General features: G+C 45.4%; 2 protein-coding genes across 4 annotated transcripts in view; both read right to left on the reverse strand.

Moving 5' to 3' along the window:
• The window catches only part of LOC142195791 (cyclic AMP-dependent transcription factor ATF-7-like), a 72,685-nt gene extending 62,498 nt beyond the window's left edge, over positions 1–10,187 (reverse strand). Inside the window, exon 1 of the mRNA XM_075265823.1 lies at positions 10,076–10,187. The gene's annotated coding sequence lies outside the window, so the exon portion shown is untranslated. The remainder of the gene's footprint in view (positions 1–10,075) is intronic.
• A 7,781-nt stretch (positions 10,188–17,968) lies between these two features.
• ATP5MC2 (ATP synthase membrane subunit c locus 2) lies at positions 17,969–24,625 on the reverse strand. 3 transcript variants are annotated; one of them, XM_075265861.1, is made up of 5 exons: positions 24,554–24,625; positions 22,796–22,875; positions 21,364–21,441; positions 20,088–20,248; positions 17,969–18,204 (listed from the first exon to the last, which is right to left on the reverse strand). In XM_075265861.1, the coding sequence occupies exons 2-5, from the start codon at positions 22,832–22,834 to the stop codon at positions 18,090–18,092; spliced, it is 393 nt and encodes a 130-aa protein (XP_075121962.1). In that variant the 5' UTR covers positions 22,835–22,875; positions 24,554–24,625; the 3' UTR covers positions 17,969–18,089. The 3 variants fall into 3 exon arrangements, with proteins under 3 accessions (XP_075121962.1, XP_075121961.1, XP_075121963.1); XM_075265860.1 differs by having other exon boundaries at positions 20,088–20,251; XM_075265862.1 differs by lacking the exon at positions 24,554–24,625 and adding an exon at positions 24,474–24,495.
• Positions 24,626–26,024: the final 1,399 nt, after the last annotated feature.

Consider the following 26,024-nt stretch of genomic DNA (forward strand, 5'->3'; position numbering starts at 1 on the left):
TTTTTGCCAAGAAACTCTGTTTACATCCAAAAGAAAAAAAAGGGTTAAGGCCAAGTTTACATTTTTGTTGGCGCCTTGGACGCAGCTTCTTCCATATTATCCGTAAAGAAATGGGGTCCTTGATGTGATAGATCTAACTCTGTGTCTGGGACAGAACAAAGGGAAATTACAATAGAGATGGGAACCTAACCTGGGCTGGATCCACAGCTGCATCAAAAGAGGGTTGCTCATGAATTTGTTCCGGCTCTCGGAAAAAGAAGCGACGTGCTCATTCTTTCAGGCGGATTTGCCTCGCGACATCCGCCTGAAGACACTTCCTCCTCCCAACTAGGCCCATTCATTTGGGCCTAATCTGGAGCGGAGTGCGCGACTGGATGCCGGTGCACTGCACCACCATCCAGTCGCAGGTACCCGTATTTTGGACCAGAACCTGAGGCGGCCTCTACCTCAGGTTCCAGTCCAAAAAACCCCGTATGAACTTACCCTAACTAAACAATTTCAAAAAACTGTATAATATAATAAAAGTCATCATTTTAATGTAAAGCCAGAATCAGAACTTTCTTCCGTCTCCAACCAAAATTGGTCCAGGCTCAGACTCCACAGCCCTGGCTATCCCAGGACTCTTATGGCACAGACTCTGCTCTATTCCGGTGGCTTGTAAATAGAGTAAAACAGAGTTGGTCATTTGATGAAGCCTGAGCTTGAGCAGGGGAGATTATGGAATAAGACTTGACCCCCTCTGTTGGAATTGTTTTTTAAGGTGTTTTTTTTGCAGGTGCTGATTTCACAAATACACTACCGAATTGTGCTAAGAAAAAGTCAGAAGTAAGTCAACCCCGAGCAAAGTCTTAGATCCCTTGCACATAACCGAGTGTTCATCCGAGCTGGGGTCGATTCTGCAGTGGAATGCAGTTGAAGGACACTTGGAAAGACATCAGAGTGCCACCAGAGTGCATTACATTATGTACTTACCTCTATGGGGGTTCCTATGTGTTCTATTCCCATGAAACAGACGGATAGAACTTGCTCTATTCTCATCAGAACAGAACGGACCCTCGGCTGGTCCACTCAGTCGTCTACACCAAGCCTTAAAGAGCTTTAGGATGTTCCTCAGGTTCGGATTTCTTGGGACTGTCATGACAAGTTTGGGATCACAACACAATACAGGGCGATATGTAGTAAAGTCACAGTATAGCGCTAGCTTTAAGATAAAACACGGCAATATGTAGTATTGCATAATTCCCTAAAAGCAGGCTGGCCCAACTTTTTCCTTCATGTGTAAAATGAAACAAGTATGTGTATTACTCTGGAGTACGCTCAAGGGGATAATCAGAAACCGGCAAGCGAGGAAAGATATCACGCGGTATATTTGCTAATGTAAACTGTTCTAGGGCTGTCGTACAACAAGGTGCAAAAATACAGTCATTCAGCAGATTCCTGACTGAGGAAATCGCAATTTCTTCTCTAAATAAATGCCACAGCCAAAGGCCAAAACTGAGATCATTAAAAAGCGATAACGCAGCGGTATGCCTTTAAGATAAAAGTTGGGCAACCACAATGAACAGTTAAAGGGGTTGTATCAAGAGAGGGGGGAAAAAAAAGCGCTACTAAGGGGGTGTTCACACTAGCGTCAGTGTCCGACATCTAGTGTCCGATGCTAATGTCCGCGGAAGATTTTTGCATCGGACACTAACTGTGTCTGTCTGCAATTTGCATGATTTTAAATGGGACATCATGTAGTGTCCTTTACTGTCCGTGGGTGTCCTTAAGTGTCCGTTTACAAAGATGTCTGATTTTTCAAGCGGACAGCTAAATCCTACATGTACACAGCTAGTGCCCGATGCAAAAATCTTCCGCAGACATTAGCATCAGACACCGACGCTAGTGTGAACCCAGCTTAATAACAGTAATTCAGCTATGGGCCCTGTGGGAGTAGGACTGACCTCCCATAATATTCAATTCTTTGGATGCAAAGATGATAGGACTGAGTTTACACGACTCTACCTCTTCAGGCTGACCATGTAATTTGGAAAGCAGCTTGATGAATGCTTATCTAACCCCTCTCGACTCCTAAAGACATGCATGCTTGGCAAGTGTTCTCAATAGAGAGAGACATTGCCAGACACCTATGACAGCAGCTTATCTCCCATAAGAACAAAGGATCATCCATACAGACATCCAACATAACTGACCCCCTGATATTGGTTTGGGAAAGCGCCATATATATCACATGATCATAGGTTCACCTCCAATATATAGAGCCACATTAATACCAGGCCAGGAAGTGGCGCCACTCAGACCCCCTGAACAGAACCCAAAAGCAGGTGTGAACCTGGTGTAAGAATCCAAGATGTAGATAGAAAAAGGTTAGTAGATCAGACTTGTTAGTCATATAGATGTACAGAGTAATGAATATGTTCTCCATAATATAATCTTATGTTGGTCATATGCAAAATTAACCAACCATGACAATTTTAGAAGGTTCAGCCAACAGAGGCCTCTAAACTCTACCCGGAAATAAGAGGATATGGAAAAGAAGGATTGGGTATGTTGTAATTTAGCAAGTCCAACCCATACCCATGAAAGATGTCAGATCCATAACCCTATACCCCTTCATCCCATTAATGATACATTTATATAGCGCCAACATAGTCTGCAGCACTTTACAAATTCAAATGAATGTGCATGCTTGACCAAGTGTGTATGTTTGTAATGGGGTGCAGGGAAATATCTATTGGCTGACAGTCAGCTTAAGATATACTGCAAGAAACCAGGATAGTCTGCAAAGTAGAACTGCAAGCCATGCTATAATGCTTTAAACACGTGATCTCTGGCTCTTTGCCAGGTTACAGTTTGGCAGCTTAAAGGGTTATTCCCATCTTGCAAATCACGGCCAAGAAGCAAATGGCGACAAGTCCCAGGGTGAGACTTACCAAAACAGCCAAGTAGTAATACTCCACGCTGTTTCTATAACTCCCATAATGGCACACAGTTGGTATCCCTGAGCCGTCCGTGTCCGTGACCCCCATACACATATGATAATACATGGGATCTTGTGTATGGGGCCATAAAAAAAGAATGGGTCAGTGTGCTAATCATTAAAAACACGGCAAGCACACCAAAGCAGCAGACAGCAGGATTGGCGGCCAGCTACTCCATAACTGACCGATACTTCGGAGTAACTCTTTAATGCTCAGTATTTTAAATTCTTTGCTCAAGTCGTCTTCCTCGGATAACATACCTCCAGGAACACGTAACCATATACAGTGAAAACTGCAGTCCATAAAATGATGTATGCACAATGTGTATTCCTCTGGATCACAAAAGCTACAAAGTCCCAGTGCAGCCTCGGCCTAAGAGACGATTCACAATTTGCAAAAGTGTTGCATTAACCCACAATTTGACCACATGTGATTAAAGCCTAAGCCAACCACAAGCGGAGAAGATCCTGACCATACACTAATATGCCCGTGGTAGTAGGGGAATATTCACTTTTGCAACTTTTGCAACCATCCACATACCCTAAATGCTCCCAATTCTGCCTTACTGTAACATTTCTTTCAACAAATGCCAAACACATAAAACATTAATAAAACAACCATCATGCTGGCGGTGTGTACATACAGTTCCTGCAGATAGGAGCTACTAGTTCAGCTCTGCCTGCCTTTTCTCTTTTAGTTCTAGGAAATGTTCCTTGAGCTGCTTATATGGAAAATCACACTGCTGTGTTAAAGGGGAACTACGCTCTCCTGCACCAGAGTTCTATCCTAAGGATAGGTCACCAATAACAGATCTGGGACCCCCACCGATAAGTCGTCTGAAGCTGCTGCAGTGCTCAAATGAGCCTGAGCCATCAGTAATAGCAAACTCAATAGCTATGGATGGCAATGTGCACGGTATACAGTGAGCGCTGCGGCCTCCTCATTCAGCTAATTGATGGGTGTGTTGGGCGTCAGACCCCCTACCAATCTGACAGATCAGCAGTATCAGCACCCCCCCAAAAAATAAAAACACTGCAAGGCTGAGGCCCCACGTTGCAGGGACGCATCATTGTTTGTTGCAGATTTTGCTGCAGTTTTTTGAGACAAAGTCGGAAGTGGCTTGAAAAAGAATGGAAAAAATAAAGGAACTTCTTAAGAGACGTTTCCCTTATGTTAAATCCACTCCTGACTTTAGCATTAAAAAATAAATAAAAATAAAAAAAATGCTACATTTCCGCAACATCGGACCTAAACCTTAAGGCTAAAGCCCCACGTTGAATACTCACAAGTTTGCATCCACAAAATCGCAGAGGGCTAACCTAATGCACCATACCATCCACACAGCACAAGGCAGATTCATCCATTGCATCCAACCAAGACATATTTTTCTGTAGTACAATGTAAAATAAAAGCGTTGCTTTGCTTAGGTATATGGACAGCTAAGAATTTCGCTTTTAGGTGGTTGTAATAGCTCTGCCCCTCTGTGTCCTGCGCTGCGGGTTTCAATTACACAGCATATCAATTATTGTTCTAGGTTTGTCCACAGGGGCCAGTCACCCGGGAATTGTATCTGAAAGTCACAGCAAAAACCAGGCATTTTTGCAGTGTGAGTTCGCCTCTGGGTGTCTGCTGCAAACATCCTACAGTGGGCACGACACATGGCACCTAGTGAAGGGCCCACACATTGCAGAATTTGCTGGGTTTTTCAGCCAAAGTTAGGAGTGGATGTAATAGAAGGGAGAAGTATAAAAGATTATATTTCCCATTTCTATTGAAGCCACTGTTGGCTTTGGCTCAAAAACCGCAAGAAAATCTGCAACATAAAATGCAGCTTTCCCGCAGTGTGTGGCCTCATACATGCCGTTGTAGAGGAAAGACTCGTACTAGGACTATGAATCCAGCCATAAGACTCATGACACTATACACAGTCATAGATCCTGCAGATGCTTTTCTTGTGTATTGCCGCGTATATGTCAACCATTATAACCAGCAAAGACGACGTTAAAGCAGATGTGACCACTGCAGACGGGACTGATGGCGAGGTATAGTTACGTTACCTAGCGCCAATCATTAACGGGTAGGCGGCTAATAAGAATAGGCAGATCTATAGCCAGTTTTACCCATCATCAAAAAACGAACCTGACGACTGGGAAGAAAATTTGGTCTCCTGGTATACAAAAGAAGGGATTACCAGTCTCAGCCCTGAATACCCGACCATTGAAGTAGCTTCAAAGCATCTTTATCAGAGCTGAATGCCCCTGAAGAACAGGCTGTGTAACCAGAAGAGCAGGCTTGTTCTTCTTTACTAAGGACCCCATAAGCGGTGTGCTGCCGGATGGGAGATAAGATGACAAGTAGGACACTTCAGCAACATGAAAGACAAAGATCTAAGAAGATGATGTAGAAAAGTTATGGGGAACGCCTCAGGTCCTGCAATGATACTGTAAAGTCTTAATAAATCAGAATATGGGACGGAAGATCCTGAACGCCACAATGTAACCAGATCTCACATACAGAACAGGGTAATTCTAGACTGTAGGCGGGATGGAAAATACTGTGGACCACATTAGTCAGTTACACCAGCAAACAAATACACCTTGTAACCAATAAGCTCCATAGATATCAATCAAAAAATACATATCAATAGACCTGAGACAAGAGTTTCTACGAGCATTAACTAGTAGGGGGAATAGGGGTGGGGGGATTGTAAAAGTAAGAATATCGGGACTTTTATTTTTTTGGGAAGTTATGTGCATATGAGGTTAGGTTCCTGACATATAACCTTCTTGCTTATATAGCGCCATCATATTCCGCAGCGCTTTTATAGACATTGACAGCCACTGCCCCATATATGGCTCACAGTCTACATTCCCTATCATGTACGTCTTTGGAGTACCCAGAGGGAAGGAAACCCACGCAAACACGGGGAGAACATACAAACTCCTTGCAGATGTTGTTCCTGGCGAGATTCGAACTCAGGACTCCAGTACTGCAAGGTTAACCACTGAACCAACGTGCTGCCCATCATCATGCCCATTACGCTGCCGCTGTATAATGCAGTGGATTAGAAGCTGGTAATTCTGCCGCAGCTAACCCACTGCGAACCTATATATGTGACCCCAGTTTTAAAGAGGTATTCTGGCAAAATATATTTGATAATTTATTTTTTCAGTCTACCGAATAAGTGATGTTATATGAGTGGTTCCAGGTCAGTACGTATGGTATACAGTCAAGTAGGTGTAAGGTGAGGTCAAGTAAGAAAGCCATTGGCAGAATGATAAGTGACAATACCTCTTCATGGGGGGAGAATAAGAGCGGCAGGAGACCAGAGCAGATCAGAGAGGGCGATTCATCATTACAACAGCTGCCCAACAAAGGCCTGGTTCACATCTGCGTTGATATTCCGTTTAGGGAGCCCACATGGGGACCCCCTGAACGGAATACCAAATGCAATTGCAAGCAGTGTGCAGTAAAAGCACACGGATCCCCATAGACTATAATGAGGTCCGTGTGCTTGCTGCCAGATCTCCGCACAGAACATTTGGACAGGAAAGTAGTTCACAATCTACTTTCCTGTCCGCATGATTCGTGGAGGCAGCGTGCGGCAAGCATACGGACCCCATTACAGTCTGTGGGGACCCGTGTGCTTTTACACCACAGCGCTTGCAATTCCAAGAAGAGTCACAGTCAGGAGAAATGTGGTATACTGAAAGCCCTGTCAAGTGACCTGTTCACCAAAAGAGAAAGGAGTGCTAGTTGTAGGGTCGCCTCTGTATGATCACATATGCTATAACCCTTCGTTCACATCTGCGTTTGGTATTCTGTTCAGAGGGGTCCCCATGCGGACTCTCCAAATGGATTACCAAACGCAGATGTGAACGAAGGGTTATAGCATATGTGATCATACAGAGGCGACCCTACAACTAGCACTCCTTTCCCTTTTGGTGAGCAGGTCACTTGACAGGGCTCTCTGTATACCACATTTCTCCTTACTGTGACCATCCTTGTAGATACCAGCTGATGCTGTCCTGATGGAACAAGCCCTTTAAAGAGTAACTTGTATGGTTCACTATGTTATGTCTTATCTTGTGTTGTGTCTTATCTTGCAATTACCTTTTTATGGCACTGGAGACAGCTGAATATCTAATACAAGTTTAGAAGTGGCTCAATGTACTTTTATGAACTACGACTAGCTACTCCGCAGTATAGGTGACAAGTGTATGATCTCCAGGTGCTAAAAATGTAGCTTAGATGGGGTGGTCTCTCATAGAGATGGTCTTTTCGAGAGGTTTGATTGTACCGTCTTCTTTCGAGTAGTCTTTCTAACATACCATAGACCTCTGACTTGATATGGTCTTTAATAACATTGAACGAAATTGTGAGACTAAATGCAGCTCTAGAGGTGACTAGAACTACAATGACTTCACTACACTACAACCTATAAGCCGCTGACTTGGATGTCACGGGATGCGCCGCTAAAGAATAGTATTGAATGTAATGATTAAATCCCAAATGAGATTACACAATAGCAAAGAAGAGCAAATATGAACAAATATCCAAGGCAAACATTCATTTCTACAAAGTATCTCCCATGTGCGTAATGAACAGTCAGCAAGAACACGACATCAGACAGACTGTCGGCTAAGCCAACAATTCAATGAGACTGGTGAAGAATGGACAATGCAGTCAGAGGGAAGAGGTTGAGGACAGGGGGGCAAGGTCAGGGGCAACACTGAGGGGCTCAGATCAAAACATATTCAGGCATGGCAGCAGGCATATAGAAGGAAATCAACACTAAAAGAGGAGTGGGCAATGACTAGAAGCCAAACAGACCTACTGGAGGGAACAAGTATCAAAACTTGGAATGGGTATGGGCAGACCCTCCACATCAGTACTGGTGAGCACAAAACTGTATCAGTGGAAAAGCTGGACTGGATGAAATCGGACACAAAAAGTTTGACAGACTTGGGAAGGAACAGATGCCCAAGACTGGGGAGGGCAGAGACTCAAGACTGAGAAGCACAAGCTAAGGGCAGACACCCACATAGTGGGCAGCAACGGCTAGGCGCAGACACCCACATAGTGGGCAGCAACGGGCAGGCGCAGACACCCACATAGTGAGCAGCAACGGCTGGGCGCAGACACCCACATAGTGAGCAGCAATGGCTAGGCGCAGACACCCACATAGTGAGCAGCAACGGGTAGGCGCAGACACCCACATAGTGAGCAGCAACGGCTGGGCGCAGACACCCACATAGTGAGCAGCAACGGCTGGGCGCAGACACCCACATAGTGGGCAGCAACGGCTAGGCGCAGACACCCACATAGAGGGAAGTAACGGCTAGGCGCAGACACCCACATAGTGGGCAGCAATATGGGCAACACTCATAATTTGGCAGACCTGAGCAGAAGCGGGCACAACAGTCCTGGATGGGCTCAGAGACGCAGAACTGGGCAATACAGTGTTGAGAAAGGCACCAGGACCAGACAGCTCTGGGTAGGAGCAAACACTCAGGACCAGGCAACAAAGACTCATAACAACAGCCCTGGATGGAGCAAACACACAGGATCGGGCAGATCAAGGTAGAGGCAGGGACTCAGGACCAGGGTGGGAGCTGACAACAGCCCTGGCTGGGGCAGGCACTCATGACCAGAAAGATGAGGGTAGAAGCAGGCACTAAGCACTGCCGTGGGAGCAGACACCAGCCCTGGATGGGGCAGATCAGGGTAGAGGCAGGGACTCAGCACCAGGGTGGGAGCAGACAGTGCTGGCTGGGGCAGGCACTCAGGACCGGGGTGGGAGCAGACAGTGCTGGCTGGGGCAGATCGGTATACAGTCAGGCACTCAGGACCGGGGAGGGAGCAGACAGTGCTGGCTGGGGCAGGCACTCAGGACCGGGGTGGGAGCAGACAGTGCTGGCTGGGGCAGATCGGTATACAGTCAGGCACTCAGGACCGGGGTGGGAGCAGACAGTGCTGGCTGGGGCAGATCGGTATACAGTCAGGCACTCAGGACCGGGGAGGGAGCAGACAGTGCTGGCTGGGGCAGGCACTCAGGACCGGGGTGGGAGCAGACAGTGCTGGCTGGGGCAGGCACTCAGCACCGGGGTGGGAGCAGACAGTGCTGGCTGGGGCAGATCGGTATACAGTCAGGCACTCAGGACCGGGGAGGGAGCAGACAGTGCTGGCTGGGGCAGATCGGTATACAGTCAGGCACTCAGGACCGGGGAGGGAGCAGACAGTGCTGGCTGGGGCAGATCGGTATACAGCCAGGCACTCAGGACCGGGCAGGGGCAGGCACTCAGGACCGGGGTGGGAGCAGACAGTGCTGGCTGGGGCAGGCACTCAGCACCGGGGTGGGAGCAGACAGTGCTGGCTGGGGCAGATCGGTATACAGTCAGGCACTCAGGACCGGGGAGGGAGCAGACAGTGCTGGCTGGGGCAGATCGGTATACAGTCAGGCACTCAGGACCGGGGAGGGAGCAGACAGTGCTGGCTGGGGCAGATCGGTATACAGCCAGGCACTCAGGACCGGGCAGGGGCAGGCACTCAGGACCGGGGTGGGAGCAGACAGTGTTGGCTGGGGCAGGCACTCAGCACCGGGGTGGGAGCAGACAGTGCTGGCTGGGGCAGATCGGTATACAGTCAGGCACTCAGGACCGGGGAGGGAGCAGACAGTGCTGGCTGGGGCAGGCACTCAGGACCGGGGTGGGAGCAGACAGTGCTGGCTGGGGCAGGCACTCAGGACCGGGGTGGGAGCAGACAGTGCTGGCTGGGGCAGGCACTCAGGACCGGGGTGGGAGCAGACAGTGCTGGCTGGGAGCTCAGACAGCTAGTCTGTAAAGCGTACACTCTGTCCCAGGCCTGTTGCTATTCCCGCCCCCATGTAAGTTCCTATTGGTTGCACTACCAGTCACTTGCTCATACGCCGCCTCCTATTGGCTGTCTGGGACAGCCCTAAGGAGGGGGGGCGTCGCCCAGATTTGGGCCCTCTCTGAACCTCTAGGGTATTTGGGGCGTTATGTCGGTGAGCTCCCGGTTGACATGCAGTGTGTGCGCTATAGACAAGTCACCTCTCGGTCTCTGTCTCTTACCGTGTCGAGTCTCCGTTTCCCCCGAGTCCCGGCCCCTCTCTCCTCCGCCAGCAACCTACAGCAGCGCGGGCGCCCCGATCCTCACCTCTCGCGAGAACAACATGGGCGGGGCAGGCCCCTGCCTCGTGACGTGCAGCGCTTCCAGCTGACTGTCAGGGGATCGGGGCGGGGGTAGGCACTGACATCTCAGTGGGCGGGGCCTTGATGACTGACAAGAATGCGAGTGGGTGGAGCTAAGAGACCTGACTGACAGCGCAGACCGTGGTATCTGGTGACTGGCTGTCTATGGGAATGTTTGGCGTGAATAGATGTAGAGCGGCCTCTCCTGGCCATGTCGGGTTACTACAAGCTTGTGTGTTGTGCTAGTTGAGTGTATGAGAACAAATCCAATATTTCCAATGCAATTATCGACTGTAACTCTAATGACCTCCATGCTTAAAGGGGTTATTTGCTAATACATCCACAGCAGCTTGGCTTTATTTTACTTGCTGCTCCAAACTACATTTCCCACAATTCATCTACCTGCTCTCACGCTCTGTGTAGTCATTCCTTCACCACTTTCCCCTGCACAGGTAATAAAATCACTCCTACATCCGAGCACATGTGCTGCTGTGACGTTTCATTCGCTGGCTGCACTGCTCACAAGGAGGGTAGTGAACTTGCAAATGAAACATCACAGTTGAGGTTAATGAAAATGAAAATAAATCAGAATGGTGCTGCATAAAAACAGAGTATATATTAGGAAGTGTTGTGTTTAGCTGTTATGTATCCACTGTAGATAGTACATTTACAGTACTTGATGTTTGCTACCCATGCTGTACAGGTACTATAGAAAGGAATGGAATACAATAGAATAATACTTTATTGATCACCAATGGGAAATTGGATCATTCAACAGCCTTGTGTTGGCACAATAGTTTTAGGATACATAGCAGTAAGTAATATCAATAAAGCAACATGATACATAACTGTAGGTAATACTTATACAACAGCGTGATAACCATGTTATACAGTCACACCAGTGGCATAACTATGAATGCCCCCCCCCCCCCCCGACCGACGTCAAAGACCCCGACCAACCCCCCACCCCACCCCCAACTTCCTGCACGCTCTATTATGCCCCATAGTGGCCCCTGCACACAGTATTATGCCCCATAGTGGCCGCTGCACACAGTATTATGCCCCATAGTGGCCCCTGCACACAGTATTATGCCCCATGGTGGCCCCTGCACACAGTATTATGCCCCATAGTGGCCCCTGCACACAGTATTATGCCCCATAGTGGCCCCTGCACACTGTATTATCCCCCATAGTGGCCCCTTCACATAGTATTATGCCCCATAGTGGCCCCTGCACACAGTATTATCCCCATAGTAGCCCCTGCACACAGTATTATGCCCCATAGTGGCCCCTGCACACAGTATTATGCCCCATAGTGGCCCCTTCACACACTATTATGCCCAATAGCGGCCCCTGCATGCAGTATTATGCCCCATAGTGGCCCCTGCACACAGTATTATAACCCATAGTGGCCCCTGCACACAGTATTATGTCCCATGGTGGCCCCTGTACACAGTATTATGCCCCATAGTGGCCCCTGCACACAGTATTATCCCCCATAGTGGCCCCTGCACACAGTATTATGCCCCACTGTGGACACCCATGATCAATTATTATACTCTGGGGACTTTTCAGCCCTCAGAGTATAATAATCGGACACCGAGAGGAGATACCAACATAAAAAACACTGTTACTTACCTCTCCCTGGCTCTGCTGCACTCCTCGGTGGTGTCGGCCATCTTCAGGCCCCGGTCATGTGATGTAAGAGACATCACAGAAGTAGGCCCGAAGCCTGACTGGAGCGCGGAAAGATAAGCAACACTGTTTTTTATGTTTCCTTACCTCTCCTGGACTTCTGATCATTATACTCGGGGGTCTGAGAAGACCCCTGAGTATAATAATGATGTTTGTGGGGCCCGTGGCGTCACTTACTGATCCCGACCCCTGCCAGGATCGGTAAGTAAATAGGGCCCGTTACCGTCTGGAGTAACTCCAGCCAGTAACGGCCTATTAGGGAAAAAAAAAAAAAACACAGCAGTAGCGACAGTCGCCAGGCCCCTAATATCCCAGGCCCTGTGGCAGCTGCTACCCCGGAGTCATACAGTTACATAGTTGGTAGCAATAGTATATTCAAGAAGTATACAACTTTTCTGATTCATATTATAGGTAGTGCAGGCATAGATGGAACAAAGGAGTTAGTGCAGTCACTAGCTCCAGGTCTGTAGAGCCATGGGAGATCTGGTTGTTGCATCTATAATGTGGGCACAAAAAATGCAGCCATATCACAGGCATATGAAAGTGGGCTAATAATACATTTTATTTATGTAGCACCAACATATTCCACATCACTGTACAATTTGTAGGGTCCAAATATAGACAAAAAAAAAGAGACATTACAAAGAAATAGTTACTTGACACAATGGCACTGAGGGCCCTGCTCGCAAGAGCTTACAATCTATGAAGTAGAGGGGGTGACACAAGAGGTAGCAGGGGCGGCATAGGAGGTAATATTGCTTATACAGAGGTCCGGCCTTTTCTGTGATAGAGGTGACTTTCATAACACATAGAAAATGCTGTATGAGCCTTATCCTTAACATGCAGATGGTGCTTGGATATGTAAAATTAGTCTGAAAGGGCATCAAATCCTCTGGAGTAATGTGGGAGCGTGAGCAGAGGAGGGGTTGTTTTAGGGATTCTAAGGCTAAGTTGATATGGTGGCTTTTTTTTTACAGCAGAAACCGCTGCAAAAAAATCCTCTTCCCATTGATTTACTTGGGAGGCGATGCTTCTTTTTGTACCAGCTGTAAAACTCAGCTAGCCCACAGTGAAGTGTCCTACCGATCTTCAGACGGATTACACCCGAACCTCCCATTAAAGTGAACAGGAGTAGGAAATCTTCCTGTTAACAGCAGATCCCGCTGCAAAGTGTGCTTTGTGAACTTACCCTAAAGCATCCCAGTGTGCACAGAGCCTGTACTGTATGTAGTTGTTTCCACAGCTCTGCCATGTGCATGGGACCTTCTAGTAATGACTTTTGTAATATATACCGTATTTTTCGGACTATAAGACGCACTTTTTTTCCCCCAAATTTGGGGGGAAAAGAAGGGTGCGTCTTATAGGCCGAATGTGGCGCCTGGCATCCGCTGTAATAGAGAGGCGGAAGCCGGCAAGTGATAGACGCCATTACAGGTGTCGGGGCCTGAGACATCGCTGTGCTCCTCTGCCCTGCATGAAGCCAGCAGCGGGAGTAGTGATGTTGCTATTCCGCTCCTCCGTCCCCCCGCCGCTGGCTTCATGCAGGGCAGGGCAGCGATGTCTCAGGCCCCGGCGTCTATCCCTCCCCGGCATCCGCCTCTCTAGTACAGCGGATGCCGGGTCAGTATCAGCGGCCCCTTCTCCCCCGGGGCCGGTCCCCACCGGCCCCGTACCTGTAAAGTTGCAGGCCGGCTCCTGCGCGGCGATATCGCAGGAGCCGACCTGTTCGGGTGAGAGCCGGGAGCCTAATGAGGCTCCCAGGCCTGTCACTGCTATATATTAGTATTGCGGCTGGGTCTATGACCAGCCGTAATACTAATACACAGAATGTCCCATAGACGGCAATACAGTTGTATTGCCGTCTATGGGACTTGCAATCAAGTGACCGCAGGTTCAAGCCCCGGGGGAAGAATAAAATAGTTAAAAAAAAAAGCTTTAAAAATATATAATAAAAATATGAAATAAATAAAAGTTCTAAATCACCTCCTGTCCCTAGAATATATATATAAAAGTAGAAAATCATATATCATAAACCACCGTTTTTTTTTTTCAATAAAAGGTGATCTAAGCAATAGATATTCCCCAAAATGGTATAACTAAAAAGTACTTCTGGACCCGCAAAAAAAAACACTCTATGCATCCCCGTACAGCTGCAGGGTCACCTGTCAATGTGGCCTTGCAGCTGTTGCAAAACTACAACTCCCATACATTAAATATTTTACCAGTTTTTGCTTCAAAATTTTTTTTCCCTATTTTCCTCCTCTAAAACCTAGGTGCGTCTTATAGTCCAGTGCGTCTTATAGTCCGAAAAATACGGTAGTACTAGCATCTGCCCGCGTCTTCGTCTGCGTGTTGTTGGCATCGATGATCCACCAATATTCAGCAAATTGCTGCCGTTGATGGTTTGCTTGTTGTGGCGTTTCGGCAGCTGTTAAGCTGTCCTGCTGCTAACCTTGTTCCTCACGCTGTGCCTGTGATTGTTCCAATATCTCAGCGGATTGCTGGGATGCCATATAATAAGCATGTTATTGGTGTCAATGATTCCCCTCAGCTGCGCTTGAGGAGAACTCTGTGACTTCTGGCTACCTTCATAGCTCTCGTTGTTTTAGAATTTTGCGACAAATTAGATTTTCTGTTTCCCAGCATGTTTAAAATGAGCAAAGTGACAATTTGGATTAAAGGTGTCTTCCCATCCAGTGTATCAGCACTGCCTGGAGCAGATCAAATAATATGCAAATGAATGTACACAATGGACTCAGGGTTAGCTGTATATTTACACAGAGAGATGACAGATCTGGCTTTATCAGCCTGCTGGCAAGAGCAGTGTAATATAGTATGTGAACATAAATTCATAACAGTTGTTAAGCCATGTCATTTACTGGGATAAAAAGCCTATGTGTTACTCAAGGTTACAAACTATCTATGTGGCAAATTTCATCCAAACCTGTTCAGCTGTTTTCACGTGTTTGAGTAACTAACACACAAACTTTCACATTTATAAAATTAGTAGGATATGATTGATAGCAGAGATTTAGAGAGAATCTCAAAGAAAACAAATCTGAGGTATAGAGTTGGCCTTTGCAATGTAATCGCTATCCTAATACATCTCTAGGGGAGCCCAGACAGACATAATACACATACCCATAGTGGTTGACACTAAGCTGTGAAGAATGGCTAATAGTTTTTGGTTCTGTTTTTTTTGGAGGGGAGTGCCTGTCAGTGTATCAGTCTCCTGTCATCTGCCCTCATTTCAACCATCGTGACAGTCCAGTCTGGCCAGGGTTCCTGTATCTCTACTATGATATTTCAAAATGAATCGTTCCTATAAATATCCACCATGCACGAAACCGATTTCCCACGCGTCTGCTCTGCCTCGTAGAAAATGCAGTGTTTCCAAAACACAGGAACAACTGTAACAAACAGCGCAGCTGCCAATATCATGGCAACAACAAGACAACTTGGCCAAGAGTCTGAGCAGCTGTTCGAGAGCTTCTACAGCCTGGAGAGATAACACTGTACTCTGCTGCTATGTTACCACCACCCTGACAATGTATAGAATAGCAATGTATCATCCAGTTATGCAGCACCTGAAATGTACACAATCCTAGAGTTTAGGATCCAACTATATGGTTGCTAGCTTTACAGAAATCCATAGTACAGACAAATATTAGAAACTTGGTAATGTATCAGATCAGAGAAAATCTTCTTTATCCACTTATCTGACTCCTCCTCCCCTTCTTAAACTGACAATAACACTGAAATCTCTTGTTTAAGGTTAAAGAGGACCTTTCACCACTTTTGGGCACACGCAGTGTTATATACTGCCAGAAAGCCGACAGTGCGCTGAGTTCAGCGCACTGTCGGCTTTCCCGATCTGTGCCCGGTGTAAAGAGCTTACGGTGCCAGTACCGTAGTGCTCTATGGTCAGAAGGGCGTTTCTGACCATTAGCCAGAGACGTCCTTCTGCCTCGCGGCGCCTATCGCGCTGTACTGTGGAGCGCCCCCTCCCTCTGCTCACAGCGCTCGTCCATAGACGAGCATTATCAGGAGAGGGAGGGGGCGTTCCTCCACGCTCACACAGCACAGCGCGATTGGCGCCGCGAGGCAGAAGGACGTTCCTCGCTAATGGTCAGAAACGCCCTTCTGACCATAGAGCACTTCGGTACCGGCACCGTAAGCTCTTTACACCGGGCACAGATCGGGAAAGCCGACAGTGCGCTGAACTCAGCGCACTGTCGGCTTTCTGGCAGTATATAACATTGCATGTGCCCAAAAGTGGTGAAAGGTCCTCTTTAAGGCCCCATGCAGCAAAACGCAGCAATATATATATATAATCAGTTTTCCTCTGACTTTCTACCCTTATTATATCTAGAGTGAAAACACCGGTGTTTCCGCAAGTATAACTGACATGCTGCAATTTTCTGCTGTGGATTTTTTTTTCTACAATGTGTTGATGGGATTAGCCAGAAACCCATTCACTTTGCAGGTACTGTAAATGTAGCTTTTTTTTTTGTCTTCCGCCATCTCCAGAACCATATTCATACTTATTGGTTACAGATAGGGCTTTAATTTTTTATTCTTGCATGTTTAAGTTATATATAGATATCTATGTAGATACTGTATCTATCTATATAAAATACCTGTGCTCGCAAACTGCCATTGATAAAAGGAAAAAAAAAAAAAAAAAAAAAGGCTGCCATTTTGTTATCAACTGCAGTTCGCGAGCGCCGGAGGAAGACGGGACCCGAAGACATTGCTAGAAGGGGAGGCGTAGCTGAAGAGGACGTCGGACCACGAATGCCCACCCATTGCACACGATAGATAAGTTTAACATTCTTTTTTAGGGTTTTATTTTAAAACGGGAGGGGGAGGTAGTTTACTATAACTTCAGCGGTGCCTGAATAGCCTGATAGAGCCCCTTTAAATGAATGCTGCCCAATTGCCCAGTGATTAGTGCCTGCTACTGCCCCATTATATTATGTCCATCCTGCTCACCTTTTATTAAATGGTTTGTCCAGTATTTAAAAAAATAAAAATTGTGTACAAACAGCAGAGGACATGTAAAAAGCATTTCTACTTAACTGCAGATTGGCTGCAGCAATTTTGTTGACGCGATATCACTGCTAAAGCAACTCTGTATAGAAATAGTGTGGCAAAGGAGGCAGATGGGCAATATGGGAGTGAAGAATACAGGTAGATGTAAATGCAGGGCTATAGGCATTGTGCACTGTACGTGTTTTGCCAGTATCTGCCTCAGTTGCAGAGATTTCACTACACTGTCAGGGGGGCTGGTCTTACAGATCAGCAGTAGAGATGAGCGAACAGCACGCTTCCATAGAAATGAATGGAAGCACCTGTGACGCTGACTTTGCCAGCGGCCAGCCGGCGTCACAGGTGCTTCCATTCATTTCTATGGGAGCGTGCTGTTCGGATCGGCTGATCCGAACAGTGTTTGCTCATCTCTAATCAGCATCATTGCTGGATAATGATAGGCTTTGCAAAATAGGTCCAGTTCTAGATTATGCGGCCTGTAGTGTCAGACCACACATGGGACTGCAAAATTCATGGTCGTATGTACGGGCCCATAGCATAGAATCGGTAAGTGTGCTATCCGTGAAATACACGGTTAGCACGCCGACCACAGTCATCTGCAAAGGGCCTAAAAGACCGAAGCAGAGACTTTGTTGTCTGTTACCATGGAAACATGTAGTCTGCACAGGAGCTTTGGAAGTTTGTGAATGTGAGCATAGCCTTTATTCTTCTGTGCACTACTTACTTCATAATCAATCATCCACAATTCAGGGATAAAAAGCTATATGTGAAACTATAACACCATATTCAGACTGTGCAGATCATAAACAACCAGCAACAATTTTGAATAGCGATTTTCCATTAAAATAAGTGGAAACCTGCTATAGATAAGCTATGCTGAAGTTCTGAAATTCTTCCTGGACTTCAACACGAATCCTTATAGAACTGTAAAGGGTTTGGTCTGGACTGTAGGCAGGATATTGATTTTTTTTAGAAATATCACATTGTAATATGAGCAAAAGAATAAAAACAATACTGACCAAGAAGAAAAGTGTTTTAATTTATTTATTTCCCAGAATACACTGGCAGATCTTATGCCAAGGGAACCACCCCAACAGAGCCACAGAGCACTGGCTGACATACAGGAATCTGCAGGACAGGTGATCCTTCACATGGCAAACAGGATAAGGAAAGCAACCATGAGACAGAAGAGTCCCATAGCTTCAGACAGGGCAAAACCCAAGATGGCGTAGGAGAAAAGCTGCTGCTTAAGAGATGGGTTCCTGCAGAGCAAAAAGACAAAAGGATTACACTATGGAAAGACTAAAAAGAACATATCCTGCTGTACGTTATTAGACTGAATTCTGATTAAAGTGGACCTTTCATCACCTCCACCAAATTTTTTATTTTTTATGTACATTGTAAGCCCCATATAGGAATCATAATGTACTTTTTTTTCCCTCTCCTATCAGTATGTCTTTGTAGAATGGGAGGAAATCCATGCAAACACAGGGAGAATATACAAACTCCTTGCAGATGTTGCTCCTGGCGGGATTCGAACCCAGGATTCCAGCGCTGCAGTGCTAACCACTGAGCCACCGCGTTGCCCCAACCACCCCCACCAAATCTCTGTTTGCATCACTTAATAGTCGCTGCTCTACTGATTCCAGCATAGTTGGAATTTTTTCTCTACCCCCACAGTCCCTAAGCAATCAATGCTGTTAGTTTCAGTGCCTCATTTGCCATTTAGTCACTAGTGTCAGAGGGCGGTATCAGGCGGGAGCTCTGACAACATCCACCACTGAATGGCGCTTTGGATCAAACCCCCTTGCCTCCTCCCGCCTCAGGCACCAAAACGAATTGACTGCATTGCTCAGAAATGGTGGGAATGAATATATATATATATATATATATATATATATATATATATATATATATATATATATTAAAAAAAAAAAAAAGTGCTGGATTCAGCAGTGCAGTACGTATTAACAGATACTAAGATCTGCAGTTGTTGGAGGTAGTGAAAGTTTCTTTAAGAACTTTAAAGGGATGAAGAAATCTGAAATGACAAAAATTGATGTGTACTGCCATAATTTAAGCCCTACTCCTCTTCTACATAAACCCTTTCTGCGAAGATCCCATGGATAAACACTGGATACAGAACTTGCAACATCCACTGCTTTCAACATGGGATTATCCATCTGGCTGTATCTCTGGTTCCCTCCTCTTTGATCCAGAGACTAAGAGCTTTTCTGTGCACGATCTGACCACTGTTAAAAGCCATAGTGTGCCCATAAGACACATGGGATGTACCAGTTGAACCCATACTGTGGCTACTGCTTCAAATAAGAAGTACAGCAGGTAGCACAAGCCAAGTGTGAACACGCCATGTAAGGCAACCCTGAGCAAGTTAAAAGTCACTTGTGTTTCCAGCAGGGGTCATCAGCAAACCATAGCCCAATATTTAACCAGGCAATAGGATGCTGGTGATAAAGGTGACTATAAAGGGAACCAATGGGGCTCAACACACTGCTGTATTTGTGTTCCACAATTAATTAAAAGTAACAATGGATTCTTTATTGGGTTTGTAAGGACGCTTCATAAAAGCTGTCAATATAGTTTTCCTCCAGTGCACAGAGAAGTCAGAATATATCCCAAAGTCTGACAATGTAGCAGCCCAGGGCAATAGCTGTTACACCAGACAGCCTTGGCCCTGGATCAAAACATTATTTGCAGAGTTTCTGTCCAACTCATTTACAAGTCCAGGAATATGTCTTATTGTAATACATGGAGTGCCAGATGACAACATTTATTCTCCTTCAGCTTTTCTGCACAATGCTGGAGATGGGGGAAGCTGTCAGTGCCTGAAGTAAGTGTGTATAGGAGCTCAGTGCATCATAACTCACGGTCATGCAGTGAGTTGTGTTCATACAGCAGAGTTCAGCCCAGAAAATATGGTCTGCACATGTACTGAGTTTCCCAGACAGGATTTAGTCATGTGAATATAGCTTTAAGGTAAGAGCCCATGGAGCCCATACTGCTCCTTAATATGAAGCCGTACAGCCTATTCTGACCTACCATAATGAGGGCCTCAGGGATCTTTATAATATACTTTCAGAAATGTGGGATATTATTATTAATCAGTCAACATCAATTCTTTTACCTGGCATATCCAATAATGAGGCTGCCAAATACAGTCCCAATACCAGCACCAGAACCGGCCACTCCTACAGTGGCAGCACCAGCACCAATAAACTTAGCAGCAGTATCAATATCCCGGCACACAGCGCTGGTCTGAACTCCTCGGGCGGGAACTAGTGCCATCTGCTGGAAAGATAAGGAAATAAATAAATATATATATATATATATATATATATATATATATATATATATATATATAATATTATTATTCAAGAGACCACTTAAAACACCTTACAATAAATGCAACATTTAACTCGGGCAAAGTTAACATTTTTTTTTTTTTTTTTTTTTTATAAAGGGAACCCATCAGGGAGATTGGAACAATAAACCACCCACAGGTCCTTACAGAGCAGGGGTTTAGTGTCCCAAATTGCTGATCCTCTGAGTGAGTGAACGTTTGATAAGCAGATTTTCCTTTACTTTCTGTGTGCTGTGGATGGACAACATAACACTGATTTTTTTTCCTGACAAACACAGGGATCAGGCATACAGATGAAAGTTGTAAAAAAATGCAGAATTGCTGCAAGTCACTGTACTATTCATTTATGCAAAGTTTACTGGAAGGGTAAGCATGCTTTCTCCAATTTCAGCTACCGTAAGAGAAGGATGTCTCACACTGCAGACTCAGGGCGGAATCGACCATTGCCTTTAAGGTGGATTCCATTGTGTGAACATACCCTTATACTGGAGCCTTCTGCTAAATCCAATCCTAACTTTGGCTCAAACAATCTTCAGCAAAACAATAATGCAGCCTTTCTGTAACACGTGGCCTCAGCCTTAAAGAGTCTGCCACACCCAAAATTGCTTTTAAGCCTCTTATATGCTGTTGTAGGGCTGTTACTGACATACGGAATTGTTTTTTGTGTGTCAAAGTGAAATCTTGCGGCTAAGAAAATCCATGTTTAATCCTTATGCACAGGAGCGGTTTGGTGCACCAGGGACATGGTCACTTTGGCAGCAGCATCCATTCTTGCCTGTGATCGCCACACATCAGGACCCGTCAATCTTTAAATTAGGGGATGGTGCTGGTCAATATCCTCAGGCGAAAACGGGTTCTCTGGCAGCTCCACTGGAATTCTGTACTGTACTACTCTGCATACAGATTAAGTTAATTTTCTCAGCAGCAAGACTGTACATTAACACATACAAAATAGTTCACTATGTATGTACAACAGCCTGACAAAATAGTCTGTGTGAAGCAGGATTGTTTGTAGACAGTATTTAGGAATTCAATATACCTGCTCTGTCTTGACTAGAGGTTGGCTCAGCAGGGTGGTGGAAAGGGGTCTGCAGAGCAGGCATGCTCCGTTCCTCACCTGTGTATACAAAAACAAAAAGTGGTTATTTATTCAGAACAGCAATCTCAAGGAATAGACAAGGAAAACACGAATGTTTATGGTCACAATGATTCCTCCCCCCCTTCTTAAATAGACTCATGGGCTTACTAGGACATCTGCTAAAGGCTCTTAAAGGAGTTGTACCAAAAATTAAACTGATCCCCTATCCACTGGAGTGGGAACATATGTCTTATTAGTTAGAAGTATCCACAGAGGATTGTAGGCTTTTCACTCCAACAATTGGTGGCGGTCCTAGTAGATAGACTTTTAGAAATCAGATTAAATTAGACCATAAATATCTGATCCGTGCTGGTACCAATAATTGTTCCTTGCATGAAACTGCTGTTCGATGGGACGTCCAATCCCTGCACTATACAGTACACAGAGCAGGAAGCTTCAAACTTAGTGGCTGCACAAAGCAGCAGTAGTTGCACCTAGCCATTATACAGGGAACAGAGCCATCAGCTTCTGGACATAGTATACTGTGTAATTTAGACAAAGGTCTTGAGAGACCCTGCTCTGTTGGAGGATGCACCTCATTTACGATTAGGCACTTCATCTTATAGGGTCTGCATCTGTACCAAAATCTATAGCAGCTCCTTGCTGGCGTAGATTTGAAGCATTATTTCCACAAAAAAACAAAACAAAACAACCTGTTGTAAATAATAAAGAATCTGATTGTAGCAATGGCCACATTCCTTTTCAGGAATGTGTTAAAGGTGGAGAAATAAAGCTTTAGTGTACTACAAAAAAAAAAAAAAAAAAAAAAAAAAAAAAAAAAAAAAAAAAGCAGAGAAGTGGCACAGGACTAATAAGTGTGTCCCACTGTCTGTAAGGCTTCATGTGCACATGACCGTATATATAGTTAGCATGCTAGCCATTTTCCACGACTAGCACACTGATTCATTCAACTCTAGGGCCCCATCCGTACACACATGGTTGTGTTTACGGGGCAAAACTCAGTACAGGTCCTATTTCTATCCATTTTGTAGCTCGAGAGCAGTGAATGGATCATATCAGCATACAGATGTCATCCATGTGCTGTTCAATCACGGCTTGGTTACATATAGCATAAGTCAGACATTACTAGAAGATGGCCCACAGACTATTAGAACTGATCCACTGTGCAAGGTTCTAGTAATGCCAGACTTCTAGACAGCATCCTGTAACATACCAAGTGGATATCCTGAAAAGAAGACTGAGTAATCAAACTATGGAACAAAGACATGGCTGCTGGAATGAATGGCACCAGGCATTTCCCATAGGCAAGGGGTGGTTATATTATATTTTTGGGTGGAGAGTCACCAAGTTCAAACCAATTTAAAGCACTCACCATGGATGGGTTGGACATAAGCTTGACACAGGCGTACATTTTGCTGGCAAGGTGGACGGACTTAATGCAAAAAGAAGGTGCTGTAAAAGAAGAGACATTCTATGCATTAGAAAATCATCACCGCCATTCAGACTCTGCTCCTACAATCATCCATTCTAACGTCGATTCTGGGTGACCGTTTCAAGGTGTAAAAAACAAAAAAAAGGCTATGCCTTATGCTAAAGCCCCACAGGACATACCGCCGCAAAAAAAGTGCTTGAAATACTGCCATGGCAACACATTGCGATTCTTCCTGCAGCGCTTTAGACAGAAAGTTCAGAGTTTTCCTCCGCAGACTGTTACAATTATACCTATGTGGAAACTGTCCTTAGGTATAATTGATACGCTGCGATTTCCAAAACCATGCTGTTTTGGAAATCACGGCATGTCCGCACCACAGTTTTACTGCAAAGTAGGCATGGGATTCGCCACGCCTACTGCCGCAAAACACCACAAATTTTTCCACAGTGGTTCCACCACAGGCAAATCACTGGGTTTCCAACGTGTGGGGCCCCGGCCTTTGGGAGATTCAGCAGCAGGTTCATTTAACAGCTGCTATGACAAAAACAAAACCCTGAAGTCACAGCATGTGCAGGAGATTGGTCGCTAAGTGTGAAAACTCTGATGACATACAACAACTGATCAGTGCCGTCACCATGAAATGTCAATTATTCTAAAGCTATAAGGCCTTTTAGTGTTGATGTAAATTAGGGAAGTGGGCGGTAACAATGGTTGGGGGCAGGCCCTCTGTGTCCTGCATGTCATGCAGTGTTACCGCCCATTTGGTTAGGATACCATATTTTTCATTAACATTAGAAAGCCTTTGGAACAGCTGAATGGATTTGGATAAACAAAATACTCAGGGTGACAGCACCTATCAGATGTTTGTCATTTGGGTTTTCAGGTCCTCTTTAAGTCTCATACACAAGGTGGCTATTGTAGATGGTAGCTTGTGGCAGCTAAGCTGCTGCAATATCTGAGTGTCCTCAGCAGAAGACTACTGCAAACAGTTTCGTGTTGACCTGACACATCACCCTGTCTAACCAATTGCCCTCCAAGTAATGCCATGGGAGTGTCAGGGGATTTTTAAGTATATGCTACAGCACAGTATGTATGCAGCAAAGAGAGAAAATTTGTTAAAGACCTCCCTTGCCTGGTACAGTATTCCACTGCTGATTGTGTATGTGCAAGTCTATATGGAAAGTCTGCAGTATTTCAGCTGTGTGAATTTACCCTAGCAGTATAGGATTATTCCCCATAATAGATTCTGACATTTCATGGCATTGACGTAAAGTACTGCAATCAGTCATAAAACAATAAGCCCAGAAATGAGAGATCCCTTTAAGGAGAGAGCCCCAGCCGTAGTGACCCCCTCCCAGCAGTGGCGCCTCCCTGCAGCAGTGCTGGCCTACACTGCGGCCACTCACAAGGACTCACATCACCTTGTACAGGGTTAAATGCAACACTACAGGCCCCTCCATCTGCTCACCATACACCCCGGCCACACCACATGCACAATCTGCCGACTGACTACTGCACTGACAGGGGCATGCACAAGGTCATATTACCCGCAGAGGCAGGCTGCACAAGAACACCGCGCACCCCACTACAAACACCTCATTCCTACAGTAATGCAAACCCTTTAAGCCAACTCTCAGCACCCCAACCGCTTCCAGACCGGCAAAGCTGCAACTGGACTGCAGCAACCCGGGGCCTCACCTTGGCGGGGAGAGAATGAAGGAGCGAGACCACACTGCGCACGCGCTGATGACAAGCTTTGACAGACCAGACTGCGCATGCGACTTCTTCCAGAGCGCCTGTTAATAAAAGCCTGGAGGCTAAGAGCTATGAAAATTATTACAGCGACATCTAGTGGACGGGAGAACAGAGCATGCACGGGATAGGACGAACGTCATGTGGATGACGTCAGCACGTAGCCACGTACACCTTCCCCAGTGTTCATATTGACTTTCCAAAGGTTGTGGAGACGGTCGGGACACATGAAGGTTATCAGAGCTGCATGTAGTGTTCTGAGTGACACTATAGTATTTATGTATAGCCTTCATTAGCATGTACTATAACACACATACACTCATACAGAATGCAGAGATTAGGTTTTAACCCTTTCTTGCCACAGACATTTTTTATTTTTTTTCATTTTGTTACCATTTAAAGGGATCCTATTATTAAAACACAATTTTTTCTGGTTGACACATAGGAATAGCCTTAAGAAAGGCTATTCGTCTCCTACCTTTAGGTGTCTTCTCCGCACTGCCGTTCCGTAGAAATCCTGACTTTTGTTGGTATGCAAATGAGTTCTCTCGCAGCACTGGGGGCATTCCCAATGCTGCGAGAGAAATCTCCAGTGCCGTCTCCATCTTCTTCAAGAACGTCCTCTTCTTCCAGCACAGGTGGTCAAACTTTTAGGCCTCGGTCAGAGCCGACTGCGCATGCCCACAGGCCACAAGAAAATGGCTGCTTACTGTGTAGAGAGAACTCGGCGGCGGCGCAGAGAAAAAAATTGTGTTTTAATGATAGGATCCCTTTAATATCTCATACATGTACTGTGAAGCTGGAAAAAATGAATAAAAATTGCATCTGTGCAACTTTCTGGCTAAGCCCCCACGTTGCAGAAACATACCTTTTTTTGTTGCAGATTTTGTTGCATTTTTTTAACCAGAGCCAACAATCGCTACAAAAGGAATGGGAACTATATAGGAAGCTCTGATACTTCTTCCTGCTGCTTAATCCACTTCTGGCTTTGGCTCAAAAAATCACAACAAAATCTGCAATAAAAAAAAGCTGCGTTTCCACAACGTGGGGCCTTAATCTCTGATAGACTTTGTTTTTACAGCATTTACTTTGGAGCCAAAGTGACATGTTACCTATATTCTGCAGATGATACTATTATAGCGATATGAAATTTACCAACTTTTGGTAATTTTTATCCTATTGAAAAAAAAAAATCAAAACTTAAAAAAAAAAAAAATTCTGGGTGCCTCCATATTCTGACACTTGTAACTTTTTTATATTTCCCTATATGGGGCTGCATAAAGCATCCCACCTTTTTGTGGGGCCAGAGATACTGTTTATTTATGCGATGTCTCATGTTTTGATTGCTTTTTATTAACATTTATTTGGCGATATAAGAAAAAAAAACAACTGTTTGGCTCTACTGATTTTTTTTTTT

The sequence above is a fragment of the Leptodactylus fuscus genome, chromosome 2, assembly GCF_031893055.1.
Source record: "Leptodactylus fuscus isolate aLepFus1 chromosome 2, aLepFus1.hap2, whole genome shotgun sequence".
NCBI lineage: Eukaryota > Metazoa > Chordata > Amphibia > Anura > Leptodactylidae > Leptodactylus > Leptodactylus fuscus.